The 15,994-nt window shown below is 33.0% G+C and overlaps 2 protein-coding genes across 6 annotated transcripts in view; one reads left to right on the top strand and one right to left on the bottom strand.

Annotated features, from left to right (window-relative positions):
- The window catches only part of LOC132705304 (protein sprint), a 298,697-nt gene that overhangs the window by 2,862 nt on the left and 279,841 nt on the right, over positions 1–15,994 (top strand). For both annotated transcript variants that reach the window (XM_060675810.1, XM_060675809.1), the window contains exons 2-3: positions 7,455–7,520; positions 15,237–15,331. In XM_060675810.1, the coding sequence (XP_060531793.1) occupies positions 7,458–7,520; positions 15,237–15,331 (158 nt within the window). In that variant the 5' untranslated portion in view covers positions 7,455–7,457. The remainder of the gene's footprint in view (positions 1–7,454; positions 7,521–15,236; positions 15,332–15,994) is intronic.
- Positions 167–15,237, bottom strand: LOC132705315 (uncharacterized). 4 transcript variants are annotated; one of them, XM_060675830.1, is made up of 6 exons: positions 14,969–15,237; positions 7,187–7,343; positions 5,902–6,064; positions 5,411–5,515; positions 5,168–5,355; positions 167–1,675 (listed from the first exon to the last, which is right to left on the bottom strand). In XM_060675830.1, the coding sequence occupies exons 3-6, from the start codon at positions 5,990–5,992 to the stop codon at positions 1,487–1,489; spliced, it is 573 nt and encodes a 190-aa protein (XP_060531813.1). In that variant the 5' UTR covers positions 5,993–6,064; positions 7,187–7,343; positions 14,969–15,237; the 3' UTR covers positions 167–1,486. The 4 variants fall into 4 exon arrangements, with proteins under 4 accessions (XP_060531813.1, XP_060531816.1, XP_060531815.1 ...); XM_060675833.1 differs by having other exon boundaries at positions 5,905–6,064; XM_060675832.1 differs by lacking the exon at positions 14,969–15,237 and adding an exon at positions 9,767–12,232.

The following is a 15,994-nucleotide window of genomic DNA, read 5'->3' as shown; positions in this document are numbered from 1 at the left end:
ATAAGACCTTGCGGCTTTCAACAAACAACATGGCCGCTGACAGATCGTCCATGTTTGGATGCGGCATTTTTACGGCAATATTTTCTCAAAATATGTCGGAAGTCCTATTAAATTTTCCTGTAAAAAAGGAGTTAAGTTATTAGCGTCGTATAATTCTGTAATTAATTTGGCGTTTTTGTTCTTTAAGCCCTGTAGATACGATGCAATTTCTACACGTATTCGTTCATGTAAGCTATTTCTTACGATTTTTTTTGCTTTTAAATCAGCGCTAAGTGTTAGCTTTCATAAATTCGTAGGTCTATCCTCCATTGAAATAACTTTGAGATGGTAGAATCGCACAAGAAGCATTTAAATTGAAAAAATGTTCAAGAACCACCTCCTATAGACAGGAGTTGCGTATTTCTTAGGCTTGTAAAAGAACAAAGTATTGAAAACAGAAATTATACAAGTTTGTGAGTACGGTACGGAGATATTAACACAGGGCACAGACTGTTTATATTCGGATTTCAGAGATCGATGTTCTTATAAAAATTAATCAATTTTCCAGAAAAATTACGGCAATGTAGATACACAGACATATGGGGGGTGACGCATGCCCAAAAGATCCGTACATTCTCTACGAAAATATCATAGCCACCTGCGGCCCATCACTTTTTACCGTAGTAGAGCCACTATATTATCTCAGCATACCATCTGAAAAATAATTGAAATATATTTCACCCATAATGATCATCTCATTTCCTTTATGGATTGGCATTCTACGAAGAAACCATTGGCAAAATTCACAAATCATTGTCCGAAATAAACTGAACAGAATTCATTGAATTTCGTGTGTCATCAGGTATTGTCAAAGTTGCAGTAATTTAATTAAAAAAATGTTTCTTACAAAAATGTCCCAATAATAGTTTTTAGATACTCCTATTTTTTACTACAAATACCATATAAGAAATATTCCATTTAGAAAAAACTGTTTGATACAATACTATTTTACAGCAGCAAGTACACATATAAATTCGACGACTAACAACTAACCAAGTTAAAGTGATCAGCAGATGATAATAAAATGCGTTGATCTCAACTGCTGAGGATGCGTAAACTAGCATTGTATCAATTTCCCATGAATAAAATACTGGATGCCCTAGCAAAGAACTTGGTTACGTAAAAACTTGAATTTCAACCTTTTGTGGGAAACGAACTCTAAAAACATTTATTAGAATGTTGCCGTCTTTCGGGAAACTATTCACAGTTTGCATGTCCTGACACCGTTTCTATCAATTGAACTGAGGTGGCTTTTACTTAAGGAAAATCCATTTATCAAAATAAATAAGAACTAAAAGTTCAGATTTTCACGAATTTTCAATATACAGTCCATAACAAAGAAGGAATAATAAAAATTTCACCAAAACTTAAATTCTGTAAATATTTAAACTTGACTCTAAAGCTAAGGCGTCACAAAATAATTTAAAGTTTAAGTGAATCAATAATCCTAACGATTTGTTTGGACACGTCGGACTTTAGGATTCATCGGATAAACTTTCTCAAAGACTGCGGACCTCCTTTTCCGGCCTTTCAATGTCCCCAATTGAAGAAGAACGGGATTGTGTGAGATCGACGCTGCGACTCCTATGATAGCCAATCCTGCCAATGGCAGCAGCAGTTTTTTCAATGCGAGACTCTGGAAAAAATCGTACTGTTTAATAACGATCGAAATGACAAGACCAAAAATTAATTTACAATTGGTCACGCAATTTTGTATGGGTTTTTTGAGATTAAATTATTTGCTAAAATGCACTTTGTGAAATTATTTTAATCTTTTATCCTTGTTTGAACAAAGCGAGTGTGATAAATTTAGACTATTTTGGACGCCGACCATCTAATGATAATTTTATGCTGGTGTTAATTAATAAACATTTTTTTAAATAGTCAATTCTTGTGTTGCATATAAATAATAGAAATCATAACCCAGCAGGTTTGTAATAAACTAAAAATAAAATAATAATATAAATAATATATAAAATAAATCAATAAATAATAATAAAATAAAGTATATGTTTGCGTACTATTTAGAAATAAAAATAAATCAGTATTTTGGCAACAATTTGAAAAAAATGTTTAAAATTTTTTTCCTTTAGGGAAATACTTGTTTTTTTGGTAACTAATACTCCCGACAAATGCATACTGTTATTTTCTTATCAATGTATATATTTTTAAAACTTTAGTAAGTTAGTAAGTATTTTATGTAAATATTTATAGAAAATTTTCTTTGACCCTCAAATAACAATTTCAGTAAGAACATTTATCGGTTAATGAAGTAATTAAACCCCAAGAATAAAAAACAATTTTACTCATTCTTTTCCAGCAAAACAAAATTCATATTTCTTTCGCCAAAGATAAAAGAAGATTACTGTTTGTTGTAGTGGTACATTTGGTCTGTACTTGTTATTATAAACTTTTTTTTCAATTGACAACTCCTATACAAATTGTAAAAGCATTTGTCCGTATAGAAAATAAAAGCATTATTATTAATATTATTATACAGGATGTTTCGAAAAGCCGCCAAAGCTTGGCTAGGGTAGATCCCTTTCAAGATACTGGGTATTAAATATTTTGAAAAAAGAACTGCCTTTTTACAATATGTTACATTTTTTGTCCGATTTTGTTGAAATTTAGCAACTTCATTTATAATGATAAAGGGCTAATTTTGCTTCAACTAGATTAAAAGTGTTAAGTCCAGTACTATCCCGAGAGTTATCTGAAAGAATACTATTTTGCAATTTTTGTTATTTGCTTTGAATAGGCAACAAAAACTAAAACACCAGAGTTGTTTTCCTATCTTGCATCGTCTGCGATGGAAAAATAGACCCTTCGTCACAATAAAATTATTTCTTCAAAATTAACACAAAGCAAAATTTTGAAATAATCAACATCAGTTTAATTTCCATCTAGTCTATGATTTTCGCAAATCTGTTTTTTTATATGAACACCCTGTAACTTGGCATTTCCGGAACTACATTTACATGAAACTTTTGCCTACTTTTTCTATGACGAATCTCCCGCAGAGCATTGGCGCATATTTTTTTAATCACGCTGCATCAATGCGCAAGACAAAGGCAACAATCCTCATTACTTTTTTTATTGCACAATTTGCGTCACTTTTCAATAAGGAAGTTGCCGTTCCAGTTTAATTCGACTTCACTGACAATATTTAAAAGGCTACAGATTTCTCGGGTTGTGGATGTTGTCATAGTAACTCTAAAACAGGCGTGTTTTTTAATTAAAAACAAAAAAAGAAAACATGACCTCGTTTAATTGTAGCTCATATGGTTGCTGTTGTTTTTGTTATCTAATATTGAAATCAATTTTTTTTCCGAATATAATTTATTTTCTAGGAACTCAGGAACAATACGTTCGACGTCCTGCCACTGCTTTTTTGAACAAAATACGACCTGCTTCGGTTGAAGAGAAAAGTAAACGATTTAGGAAGTGTACTATTAAAATATCCGTCGAATGACGTAAATATGTTGCGTTACTGTTGAGCAATTTAAATTGATAGTCCCTATCTTTTCTCGGTAAATCCGTATTACTTAAAGGTTTCCAACTCATTGGCGCGATTTGTATGTTTGTTATTAAAACGGAAGCTTATCGGGCTTTTTTCGTCGCTGAAATGGGATTATTCACAATTTTCCATACAGATGTTATCGGAATTTTCGTCAATGTGGCCGTTTCTTCTAAAGATGCTTGCTTACTGGCACCACGTCCAAAGAGAGTCAAATAAACATTGTTTATAACTTTCTTAATCTCAATAGAATAGTGTTTTCTACATTTGGGCGGGAGTATCTCCTCCGATACACTAGACTCGCACATATTTTCCATAATTCGCACACCATTCAACACACGCTGTCTTACACACGAAATACAAATGATTACTAATAAACTTAAACTAAGTAGTATACCAAACCAAAGAATATTAAACACAGGTAGGTATAAAATTATGTTCTATTACGGACCACAATTTTACCTGAATTTAAATTCCGAAACTTTAGGTAATAATCTTGTTGCATTGTATGTTAATGACCACCCTTGGATAATCCCATTCAAAAGTAAGTTGGTCACTTTCTTATATCTATGAACAGACCATACCTCTGGAGAAGTCCATATATTTTTAAGTAATTCATTATTATGATTTTGGTTTATTTTTAATGTAACTATTAACGCCCATTAGTCGTTATAATCAAAACATTCGTCATAATCAACTTATTTCTATACGACTTTTTTTTTTGTTCGACGCAACCTACACAAAGTGTTTTAATAAGATTTTGATTTGAAAAAATTTCTAAATATTTATTAAAATAATATTTCTGATTGTCAAAAACCGATTAAAAATATTTAATCACCGTTTTGCCCATTTCTTTCTATTACACGTGAAAGATTTTGATCGAAATTTTCAAACATTTCCGATAATTTTGTAAAGTATACTTGGTTTAATTAAAAAGGATTTTGATTGAGATTTTCACTCTTTTCCAACTATATTGTTACGTTTCAATATTAGTAAAAATGATAGCATTTCAATATGTTCCTTTCCAACCACGCTCTCATTCCAAATGCAAAAAAAAATCGAGCTATAACAAACTTGTAGTTTAAATACGACTACAGAGGCAACATATGTGTGAGGAAGTATTTTTTGGACATAGTAATGAAAATGTTGAAATATTAAGTATTAAGATGTGTAATTAATATCACTACCACCTTTTTATCCTCCCTTATGTTGACAAAGAGATATTTTCTCTATTTCCTAATCTAAAATCTAAAATCTAAAAAAATCTAAAATCTAAAATGTCCAGTCAGTGATCAGGCGTTTTTATCTATCAGATACACATATTTTGACGTTTGTCAGTTGTGATGGTCACGTCACAAGTCACTCAGTGGATGTATTCGTGTTGTTTTTTCCAAAAAATAATGGTCGTAGAAAATGGAATATTTTGCCTCAAGTTGCGTAAACGCCTCTTTAGTCAGAAATTTGTTTTGGCACGAACGGTGCGAAACGAAGCTTGGGTTTAATAAGCGAGTTTTCGAGTAATTTTATCAATATGTTGCATATTATACTATTATTGCAGGAATAAAGGAACCATTATGGTAAGTGTGATATATCAGTTGTTTTTATAATTACCTTATAATTGCCCATTGCACCACCTCCGCCGTGTCCTTCATTGTGCTGTACATGATATTCCTCCTCGTAAGGAGGTGCGTAGGGTGGCGGATGCTCATAAGAAGAACCATATCCGCTGGGGCCGTCATAGTAGCCATGTGCGCTGGCTGGATAATGTGGCCTCACACCGTTATATGCGGGAGAGTGTCCTAAATATAAAACGAATTGGGTATTCCTTGAAATTTTTCGTTATTTGAATCTAACCCGAGGGACCTGCAGGGCCATACGCGCCTAAACCTGGCCCGCTTGCTTCTGGTCTGGAATGAGAGTATCTACCACCATCAATTCCCGTTGGTGGATAGTCGATACCTGTGGAACAAACAATAATAATTGCAATTGGTTAGTCCTAGAGATAAACTGAAGCAAAAGTCGTAAGATCTGTAGAAATAAACACCTGGAATATCGAAAATTTTCTCAATAAAAGCCTGTTATGTTATATTAGTTATCTTTGTTTTTAACCAAGCTTATCCTAGTACCGTTTTTTTTTCACGAATAATTAAGTAACAACTTTTTTGAAAATCGACTCCGTCAGTAAGCAGAAAACATGATTTAAATGACACAGAGCTCTACTTTCTGAAATTGACTTTTCGCGTAAAAGTGATTTCAGGTTTATACCAGACCCATGGGACGGAATAAATCACAATTAGTTGTTTTCGTTTGTTTTAAGAATTTTTATGCGAATTGATATACTTTACCACCTCCGTGAGAGTTTTCTGGGTAGCGTTCGGGGTATCTGTTTGGTCCATTACAGCAAAGGCCTCTTTTTTGTTTGGCCTCCGAAGCCATCTGGTCTCTTTGTTTTGTTATTATCTCGTTTTCTAGATCAACACCCCGCCTTTCTTCGTTTGTAAGTAAACTCTGCAAAAAAATAATATAATTAATTAAGCACCATATTAAAAAGGTCAGAATTTGATTATTGTAAATCAACAAACTAGTGTAGGTTGATTTGAAAATAAAATATTTTTTACGAAAGATTCTGCTTTTAGAAAAACGGTCTAGCATAACGGCCCACTGTAAATTTTTGACTTTGTTGACTTTGGTTTTTTTTTTCTAAAAACTGTTTATCTGACTCATTAAATAAACACGCTAATTGGAAAACAATTTAATATACTTTAGCATGAGTTTGAATTTGTCAACAGTGCTGATCTTGAACTGAAGTGGCTTTTACTTGATGAAAATCCATTTAAGAAAATAAATAAGAACTAAAAGTTCAAATTTTCACGAAATTATATATATTTCGATATGACAACTGTTTCGTGTCTTTATCAAATGTGATCACATTCGACTTCCTACCACAACTTCGATACCAGAGCTTAATGTTGCAGTAAAGGAAGAGAACACAAGAAACAATAGCGAGTGACTAGATCTATGCACAATCGAGTAAGAGATGTTAGAAGGGCAAGAGGAGGTCATATTAAAAAATTTATTATTAAAAAATAAGTATTGAGTTGCTAATTGTCAATAACCCTATTTGTGTTTAGTAATAAAAAATGCTAATTTGACTCGTCCAGTTATTTTACTATGCTAAACCGAAAAATCAGAAATAAATGTTAATCAATTTAAGCTCGTATTAAACCATATTAAATTGTCTTTCAAACAGTATTTTTTTATTTGATCAGTAGTTTCCAAAAAAATAAAAATAAAATTGAAGTCAAAAAGTTTACAATGGGTCGTTTTCTGTGCACGCAAGTTTATTATGATCTTAGATGTTTCCAGTGATCTAACGTCACCAAATATTAAATATCACAAATGAAAAAATAGTTACGTGGCTTTTAGAATTCGAAATTCCATCTGCTCCACAATAAAGGCACATCAGAACTATTACTAGTACACGTCGCCACAAACTTGTCATGATAACGAATTTACTGCGTTTCACATTTCACTAGGAAGCCTTCGTTGAAACTATTGTGAGTGATATAATAGTACGTTTATATATGGCCTGGATGTGCAAGAATTTTAAAGAAATGTCTCCGGACGTACCTATTTATGAAATATATTTTATTGTATTTGGAATTTGTCAGCCACCTTGGCGACGATACATTTTCTCTCCATTGTGCGTTGTCATCCGACCGTGTTCCGCAAACTTCATACTTCGTTGAATTTTTCTGTTTCCATTCCTTGATATGTACAGGGAATCCTACAATTAAATGTATTCTCGAAATTCTGTTTTTATACAAATAATAAGTGACTTTTTTGTGTTATTTTAAATTTTAAAGGTCTGATTTGCCTTTTTTTTTAATTGTTTCAGAATATGAATAATGTCATACATTTTAGAAGATCCCGGCGCTCTTCGACATCCAGCCTTTACATCCAGGTAAGTCATTTTTGCAAATATAAATTTATTTATTTATTTATTTATAAAGTTATTTTAAGCAGGCTATTTAAAAAAAACGACTTTATAAAATTTTAACTAACTAACCAAAACGATTAAACAGTTCAGAAGAGATTAAAATATAAATATTCAAATATTCGAGCATGAGCCTCCACTTCTCTCATTGCCATATATAGGAAAAGAATCAGTAATAAAAATGGGCGGCATCCTGTATACATTTTATAAGTCAAAGTTTGAAAAAATATGCGAAAAATCATGCGATCCTTAAAACCTAGAACGATTTGGCATTTTGAAATGTTGAAAAAATTTGGAGGGCGGGCAAATGTTTAAACAATTATTTGTTGTTTATTATGTTGCCAGAGTTAAACGATTAAGAATATCTTGGTAATATTGTTCTTGCTTCCGTCATGGGAAATGAAGTGAATTTGATTGATTAGTGGATAACTTAAATTATAATGATGCCTCTGTACCAGATGGGCAGAACTTAAGATTTTGGAGTGATTTCGGTATTTTTTCTTAAAGAATGATTACAATTTCTCGGAATTTATATTTGCCCTTACCAGCAAGGGAGAATGACGAACACTAAATGTGCTCCTGAATATCGTTCTTGAAATGAAAGGGGTTAATTAGCACAGAATTTCGAAATGAAAATGTAATTATGTTAAAAGTCTAGGAAGTTTTTAAAGAACGCATTTAACAAAAAAAAGTTAATTTTGTTAAATTTATTTTCTCTGTATTTTCATTGTTTATTTTAGTAATCAATTTTCGTAAAAAATATTCCCAGTATTCCCACTTTTCTTGAAAAAATTGCTTGCTGACAAGAGCATTTTGATGCCATTTATGGACTACATTAAAGAGGTATCATATACTTATCAGCAGCGTAAATTTAGTTTATTTCAACCTACCGATGAATATAGAGTAAGTCTGGGAGAATCGGCCCATGTTTTTTTAAATAGTATAAAATAAAAACCTAAAGGGAAAATCATTTAACATCATCATTATTAAGACACAGAGGTGCCAGCAGGAGCTTTTTGCGCTTTTGATGTGACGATCCCACATTATTATTATTATTATTATTATTATTATTACTGTATCTTTATTTTATTAAAAAGCAATAAATGTTACAATTTAATCAGGAAAAAAAACTGCAAAATTGACCGTCTCACCCAAAGCGTGCTTTTAAGCTGAACATTTTTTATACAATCTATCTAAACATTCGCAGTCCTTATAAACTTTTTTCTTATATTAATACTATTTAGTTTCCTAAAAGATACAAGCTTTTTAGACAAATAAGACTGATAATTCTTTTTTAACGTTTTGTAAGTAAAGTTGAGAAGTTAAAGGTTTTTCAAAAATTTATGCTTTCGACTCTGTTTCTTAAGCAATCCATATAAGCATCGACAGAGCTAATTGACATGTTTTGTGAATCCTAGGTTAGTATCCATCCAAGCCCCAGATCTTTTGCTTGTTTTAAACTCTATGTCATCGCATCAACTTTTGATGATTTTTTATATTATCTACTTGTTTTCGGGGTCCAAATAACATGTCACCGTCTTATTCGCATTAAGCTTAAGGTTATGAGTTGAAGATATATCCAATCCAATAGATTTTTCGTTTCTTAATAATCCTTCGTTTCATCATTGATTCAGTCATTGTCTGTTTTATTTCTTCTTTCTTGTGCAATACGTCTTAAACATTTGTAAAGGGTCTGAAATAATGTTTTTAACGTAACTTATTCAGGAATCGCACAAAAATCTAGCAAAAATTAAAGTAACAGTGACCTGGGTTTAAAATTTCTAATATAATAAAATTAAAAAAGGTGATCTCACCCACTGAACTATTTTCCCACATAGACTGAAATTAATCTAAATGAAAAACCATATGTTTATTGTAAAAGTAAATGTTAGAGGGTTTATTATTAAGTTCTATGTCAAAAAAATATTGCATAAAGCGTTTTTCCGTTACGATATAACTAATTCTTAAATTTACCTTGTGTAGTAAATTCTAAATAATCTTCGCGAAAAGGTAGAACAGGATTGAGAAAACCACAACCTTGTAAATGTTGCGCATATACACGCACTTACACACATTAATGTTAAAAATTTTATACAGTTTGCTTCCCAAATTTTAAATTTGTGTCAAGCACGTAAATCTTTAAAATTGTCACATCTGGAAGTGGCAAACCAGGATCTTGTGGAGGCCATTTCGTGCTTTCTGACATAACTTACAAATAGATTTACAGTAGTTCCCCAAGCGCACATTCTTGCCATTCGATCTTGCTCTAACGGCATTCCTTTATTATTGTATTGCGGCCATAAATTTTACGGAACAGATATCTACGAGAGTCGGCCGCGAATTGTTATTATATTGCCATTGTGCCGTTTCAGTAGCTGACAAATATCTCCTTGCGTCGAGACGTTTGAAATTAAACTCAAATCTAACAAATTATGAAATAGATTCTGTACAGAACCCAAGTAATTTAATATCATCCATCATCCGCAACATCTTGCCTCAAATTTGATGACGAAGAAGCACAATCCTTTGTATTCCCAAATACATATTGCTTTCTGCATTATTGCCATTTAATAGGGTAAACCAAAGCGTCGTGGTTTGAGTACGGATATAAAATATTAATGTTATGAATCGATTGCATCCCCATGCAACAGAAGCGGAAGCGGGATTATTGGGGTTTTAAAACCACACGTGTTATACAGGGATTACATTTATGTTCATGTTTTAGCTTATAAATATTGCATCATGCTTGGCAAACGTTTATTGAGAAACTTTTTTTGTCATTAATAATCCATATGACAACTTTTCAACTAGTATAAACAATACATTTAAAGTTGTCAACATGAGTTTTCGAAGTAAACATACAATGTATATAACAGGTTACGCATACACAAAGTTGCATTCACGATCTCCTATCTTTCAGCTTTAGATTTCTTTTTACGGGGATATATGTAAAATGAAGTGTATAAAACGCGATACGCGTCTGTAGCAGAACTTCGAGGGGCAATTGATTTAACTTTCGAAACTCTACGAAGGAGAGTAATAATTCTTTTAAATGCCATTAAAAAAATAAAAAAAATGTGCGAGTTTTGCATTCGAGAAAATGGTCTCCAATCTGAACAACAGTTTTAGGCACCATACTATGTTAATATTCTTTAGATATAATGTTATTTCGTATTAATTAATGTAATAATGGACTATAATAAATTGAAAATTATTTCAAATAGTAGTTCATAACGTAAAACATATTTAAATAACTGAAATTTAAACTACTAAGTTTCTTGTATGTTCAAAATTGTATATTTATGTTTATTTACAAATAAAATAAAATAGGAAAAAATTAAATTTTGAGTTTAATTTTCAAAACAACTTTATACTGATCTATATCTGTAAAAAGTTCAAAAAATAATATACATAGGGTTCCATTTAAAAATGCATATATTTGCTTCATAACTACCAAACGGTTAGAGCAAGTAAAAAAAACACGCCACTCTTCAATAACTTAAAAGACAACTGAGATACGAGACTAGTCTCAAAATAATTTTGTTGACGGCATCTTTAATTTCAGAAAAAAGTAGCACAGTGTCTCGTATACAGCAACGTTCTATTGCAAAAAATAACCGGGATATCCCACAAAAGTGCCCAAAATGGGATACGCGGTACATTTGTATGCATTAGCTGAAATAACATAAAATTAAAAAACTGGGAAAAATAATAGTTATAACAAGTTTTAAACAGTAATTCTTAACAAAACAATTAAACAGTAAAAAAAACTTCATAAATCCCGCTTTTCAAGCAGCTTTATTTATTGCGCTCTAATTATATGATTTTGTGTTATATGGTTGTTTGTTGTTATTATTTTCTCAACAAGACAGCTTTTTTAATATCCGTTTAAAAATCATTTAAGTACTAATTGAATTAGATGATATTGGGTTTCTCATTATCGGCAAGAACAATCTTGTTTGTTCAATGTTGGTTTGAAATTTTCATCATGGACCGCTCAGTGTTGCACGTTGTTGTTTAAAGCGGAAAATTGTCCGTTGGGCCGTTCGCAAACACAACCCTTTCCTTCACCGCAGGAGGCGGACGGGTGGCGGGAGAAAACATCGCCTCCCCCCCTTAATTACTCGGCAATGGACGCCACTTGCGGCCATATGTGCATTTAATGTAAATGCCGCGCATTTTATTGGCCCATCAAAATGTCCTGCGAAAAGCCATTTGCCGTGAAATATGTGTTCGGATTGCAGTACTGTCGGAATTTTGAATATTCCCCAGCTCAACGTACACAAGTCTCTAATATATTTAGGAAATTCGGGATGTTTTACTTTAAAATGTAAAATTAAAAAAAATATTTTTTGTTGATTTCAGAGTATCATCCGTATCCTCAATTAAATTGAAATTAAAAGAAGAAACGGGGCAACATTTGAAATACCACTAGACTTAATTTTTAGAAGAAATTTCCACACTACTTCTGGATTCGTAATGCGTCGGTTTTCGGTGAGTCAAACTTGCTCACGTTTCGCCAATCATCCTGTTGGCTTCTTCAGAGTTTGACTGAAACTGGCTCGCATTTTACTCTGTACCTGCTTATATTTTGTTTGAAAGGGGCGGTGCTAATAGAGGGCCATAAACACTGTCTCGGATGACTGATTCCCAAATTGGTGACAGAGTCGCGGTTAAGATTGTTAGGTTGTTTATAGATTTCTATAGACTCTCGGATTTTTCGTCGGTAGCAGAATTGATTACATGGTGGAATTTTGTTTTTATGGAATAAAATTCTTGCATGTAATCAATTCTTCTACTAACGAAAAATCCGAGAGTCTATAGAAATCGATAAAACCAAAGATTCACAAACCAGGATTACCTATTTGCCAGCACCATTGGTTCTCCAACATATTCTGTAGCGTCCTTATTACAACCATTTACAGGGAAAACTGATGGTTTCCTACTTAATTCCTTTCACTTCATCGAACAATTAAAAAGCATTACATTAGATGCACAAGATATTCTGGTTAGTTTCGGTTTACTAAAGTCCCTGTGCCTGAATCTCTGAACATCATTTCAGATATATTAAAATCCAAGAATCTGGAACCAAACCTTTTCTTATAACGGTCACATTTTTGAATAAACATCAGGAACAACATCAGGAACTATCACCAGTCATTGTGAATATATTTATGGAAGCCTTTGAAGCTCTGGACACCTTCCATCTAAAACCAAAATTATGGAAACGCTACGTCTATGATACTTTTGTTATTTGCCTCATGGTCAATAATCCTTAGTAGATTTTCTTAGACATTTACCCTACATACGTTTTACCATTGAATTAGAACCTAATAATAACCTCCCATTCTTAGATATTCTTATCAACAGAAAACCTACGCACACAGACCGATACCTTAATGCATTGTCACATCACAATCCGGTTCAAAAATCATCAGTTATCAACTCTGTTGTTTACAGAGCCGTAAAACTATCTCAGCCCGAGTCACTGAAGCCAGAATTAAAACACCTTACCTATGCTCTTCTCTCAAAAATTTCCACATTAATGATATTAAGCGTTCCATCACAAAATACACTTCACTACAACCTTCCAATAGCAATGAGGCCGAAAGCATCCCACACTTGCCACTGTTGTCCTTTATATCAAAAGTTCTCAAGAAATGTATTGCAAAAATCAGATATACCACTTGTCCAAAAATCCTTCAACATCTTCGATCCGTCAAAGACAAAATTCCATTTGAGATGCCAGGAGTTTACAGCACTCCATGCATATGCGGCAAAGAATACATTGGAGAAACCAGACGAAAAATATCTACTAGATTCAAAGAACATGAAAGAGCCTAAAGGCTAAGACAAATAAACTCATCAGCAGTTGCCGAACACAATCACGAAACCGGACATAAAATTTAATTCGATAAAATTAAAATTCTTGCATGTAATCAATTCTTCCACTAACGAAAAATCCGAGAGTCTATGGAAGCCTTTGAGAAGAAAGCTCTGGACACCTTCCATCTATAACCAAAACGCTACATCTATGATACTTTTGTTATTATATGTTATATTATATATCTATAAGCAACCTATCAGGCCTTTACCTTTCACCAATATGGGAATCAATCATCCGATGTGTTTATGCCCCTCAAATAATATATAAGCAGGTACAAGTAAAATGTGAGCCAGTTTCAGTCAACAGGATGATTGGTGAAACGTTTGCAAAAACCGACGCAGGAGGAATCCATATAGCTATACGGTTTACTCATCAAAAAGCTTAAACATAAACGTTCGTTTTATGTGATGATAAATTTATCGGTTTGTGAAGGAAAATAAATATTAATAATTACAGATCAGTTACAGTCACCATGGTTTTCTCCCAGTTGTTTGAGTACGCATTTTTACAACGACTTTTATTGCATCTGGAAATAAAGTTGAAGTCATCCATGGTAACAACGGGCGTCCTTCAGGGCTCTGTATTAGAACCAGTATTTTATATTGACGGTTCACAGAGTTTGTGTGGCTTCGAGAAAACAGAAAACAGTTTGTTGATGACTTCACGATATCTATGACGAGTAGGTGTGATTTATATCTCGAAGACAAATGTAACGTGGTTTTGAGTGAAGTGAAGTATTGAAATCCAATAACTTATACGTTAATTCACTAAAAATATCTTTTATAGGATTTTATTTTATAAAGAGCAATTATTTGTTGTTTATTATATTTCCAGAGTTAAAATTTTAAGCATATCTTAATAATATTGTTCTTGCTCCCGTCATGAGAAATGAAGTGAAATTCATTGATTAGTGAATTACTTAAATTATAATGATGCGCCTGTACCAGATGGGCTTCATGCAGAACTTGTCAATTGAGCTTACTACCGATTAACTAGACCATTGGCGTAGGTACAAATTTGGACTGGTTAATCTAATGTTAATCCGCTAAGGTTAAGATTTTGGGGTGGTTTCGGTATTTTTTCAAAAAGAATGATTACAATTTCTCAGAATTTATATTTGCCCTTACCAGCAAGAGAGAACGAGAGAACACTAACTGTGCTCCTGATTCTCGTTCTTGAAATGAAAGGGGTTAATTAGCACTCAACAAAAACCGACGCAGTTTTGTAAAAAGTACCACTAGACTTGTTAATAAGGGTTATTAATAAAAAGAGCAATATGAAATCAATATAAAAAAGGACCTCAAAAACAAGAAATTGAAGCAGATGGGAATATCAAAAACTATTCGGCCCCAATAATTATTTATGGCGAAATAACTTCAGTTACAGAACGAGATACCACAGCTTCATTAACACCAAGTTCTTGACCGTAACAATTTTGATAGTCACTGAGGTAGCCAATATATGTTCTCATTATAAGAACAACCGACAGCCCATTTCCTTTAAGATTCCTTGGTTACCAGTATACTACCTCCGTTACATCCACATCTTTATCGCCTGGAATACGGCAACCACCGTTGTTGGAGGATATCCTTCTTATCTAAAGTAAAAGATAAAAATTATCCAAACACATTGGAATGAATGATATGCGCCTGCTCTATAACTAAAAGGGTTTGCTTGAAATGTTAACACAAGTTAAAATTTGGAAAATATAAACTTACTGCTCTTTCTTGCATGTTGGTAAACAGTTTCATTTCGGTGGAACCTTTTCGGGAGTTTATAATGTGTTATTGTTTCAGTTGCTTTCTAGTTTGGCATCGGACTTGGATAGCATGTTGAATGAACTTTGCAGAACGCCTCTTCCCCCCTATCATCGCCTTTCGGACAATTTCAGGTGAGATTTTTATTTGCTTTTTTTGCCCTAGATAATTGTTAAGTGCCCATTTATGTAACTTAAGGTTGATGCGCTAAGCGTGAATCTCGAGGGATCGAGTGTTGCCTTTCAGAAGTAATAAAACAATGAAACCACGGAAAGAAAAATGTGACGGCGTAGTTTATAGATTATTCCGTGACACGTACCAAATTGAAACAAATGATTCTCGATTCAGTCTCCCTTCTCGGCCTCGTTCTCCCGTTTCTAGGGCTGACTTGAAACGCGCTGTGACATGTGGATATGGGAACGAAGCTGAAAATTCATCATGTAAAACGCATATTTTTCAGAGTTTCATATTGAAATGGACTTTTCTAGAAGACTGAAAGCGAGGCTATCAGAAAAGTTAAAAAATTTCAGTCTTGACACGGTTTATATTGCCGACGTTGAAATGTAAAATTAAGAGGGTTAAGATTCAGATCTTGACAATTGGTGGCAGCGCCGAATATTATTCTTTTCGGACAATCATTTACTATAAAGTTTTTCATCACACACACCTGCTACATGAACTGCAGTTATAAAAATTGGAGGACCAATTGGACGATTTTGTGAAAATGTTGTGTCTAACGGAAAAAAGAGCAGTTAATGATAGCTTGTGGAAGTGCATCATCTCTTTGGAATCGATTC

This window comes from Cylas formicarius, unplaced genomic scaffold (assembly GCF_029955315.1).
Source record: "Cylas formicarius isolate icCylForm1 unplaced genomic scaffold, icCylForm1.1 PGA_scaffold_7__23_contigs__length_41026272, whole genome shotgun sequence".
Taxonomy (NCBI): domain Eukaryota; kingdom Metazoa; phylum Arthropoda; class Insecta; order Coleoptera; family Brentidae; genus Cylas; species Cylas formicarius.
The sequence above is the reverse complement of the archived record's forward strand: the minus strand, read 5'-3'. Positions and strand labels throughout refer to the sequence as shown.

What these genes read in the sequence shown, in the direction of transcription:
- LOC132705315 (XM_060675830.1), bottom strand. Translation starts at nt 5,992, where the DNA reads ATGGCTTCGGAGGCCAAACAAAAAAGAGGCCTTTGCTGTAATGGACCA. An exon ending in AGAAAACTCTCACGGAGGTG is followed by an intron (nt 5,516 to 5,901) that starts GTAAAGTATATC and finishes TTTGTTCCACAG; the next exon opens with GTATCGACTATCCACCAACG. An exon ending in GTGCAATGGGCAATTATAAG is followed by an intron (nt 1,676 to 5,167) that starts GTAATTATAAAA and finishes GATTTTTTCCAG; the next exon opens with AGTCTCGCATTGAAAAAACT.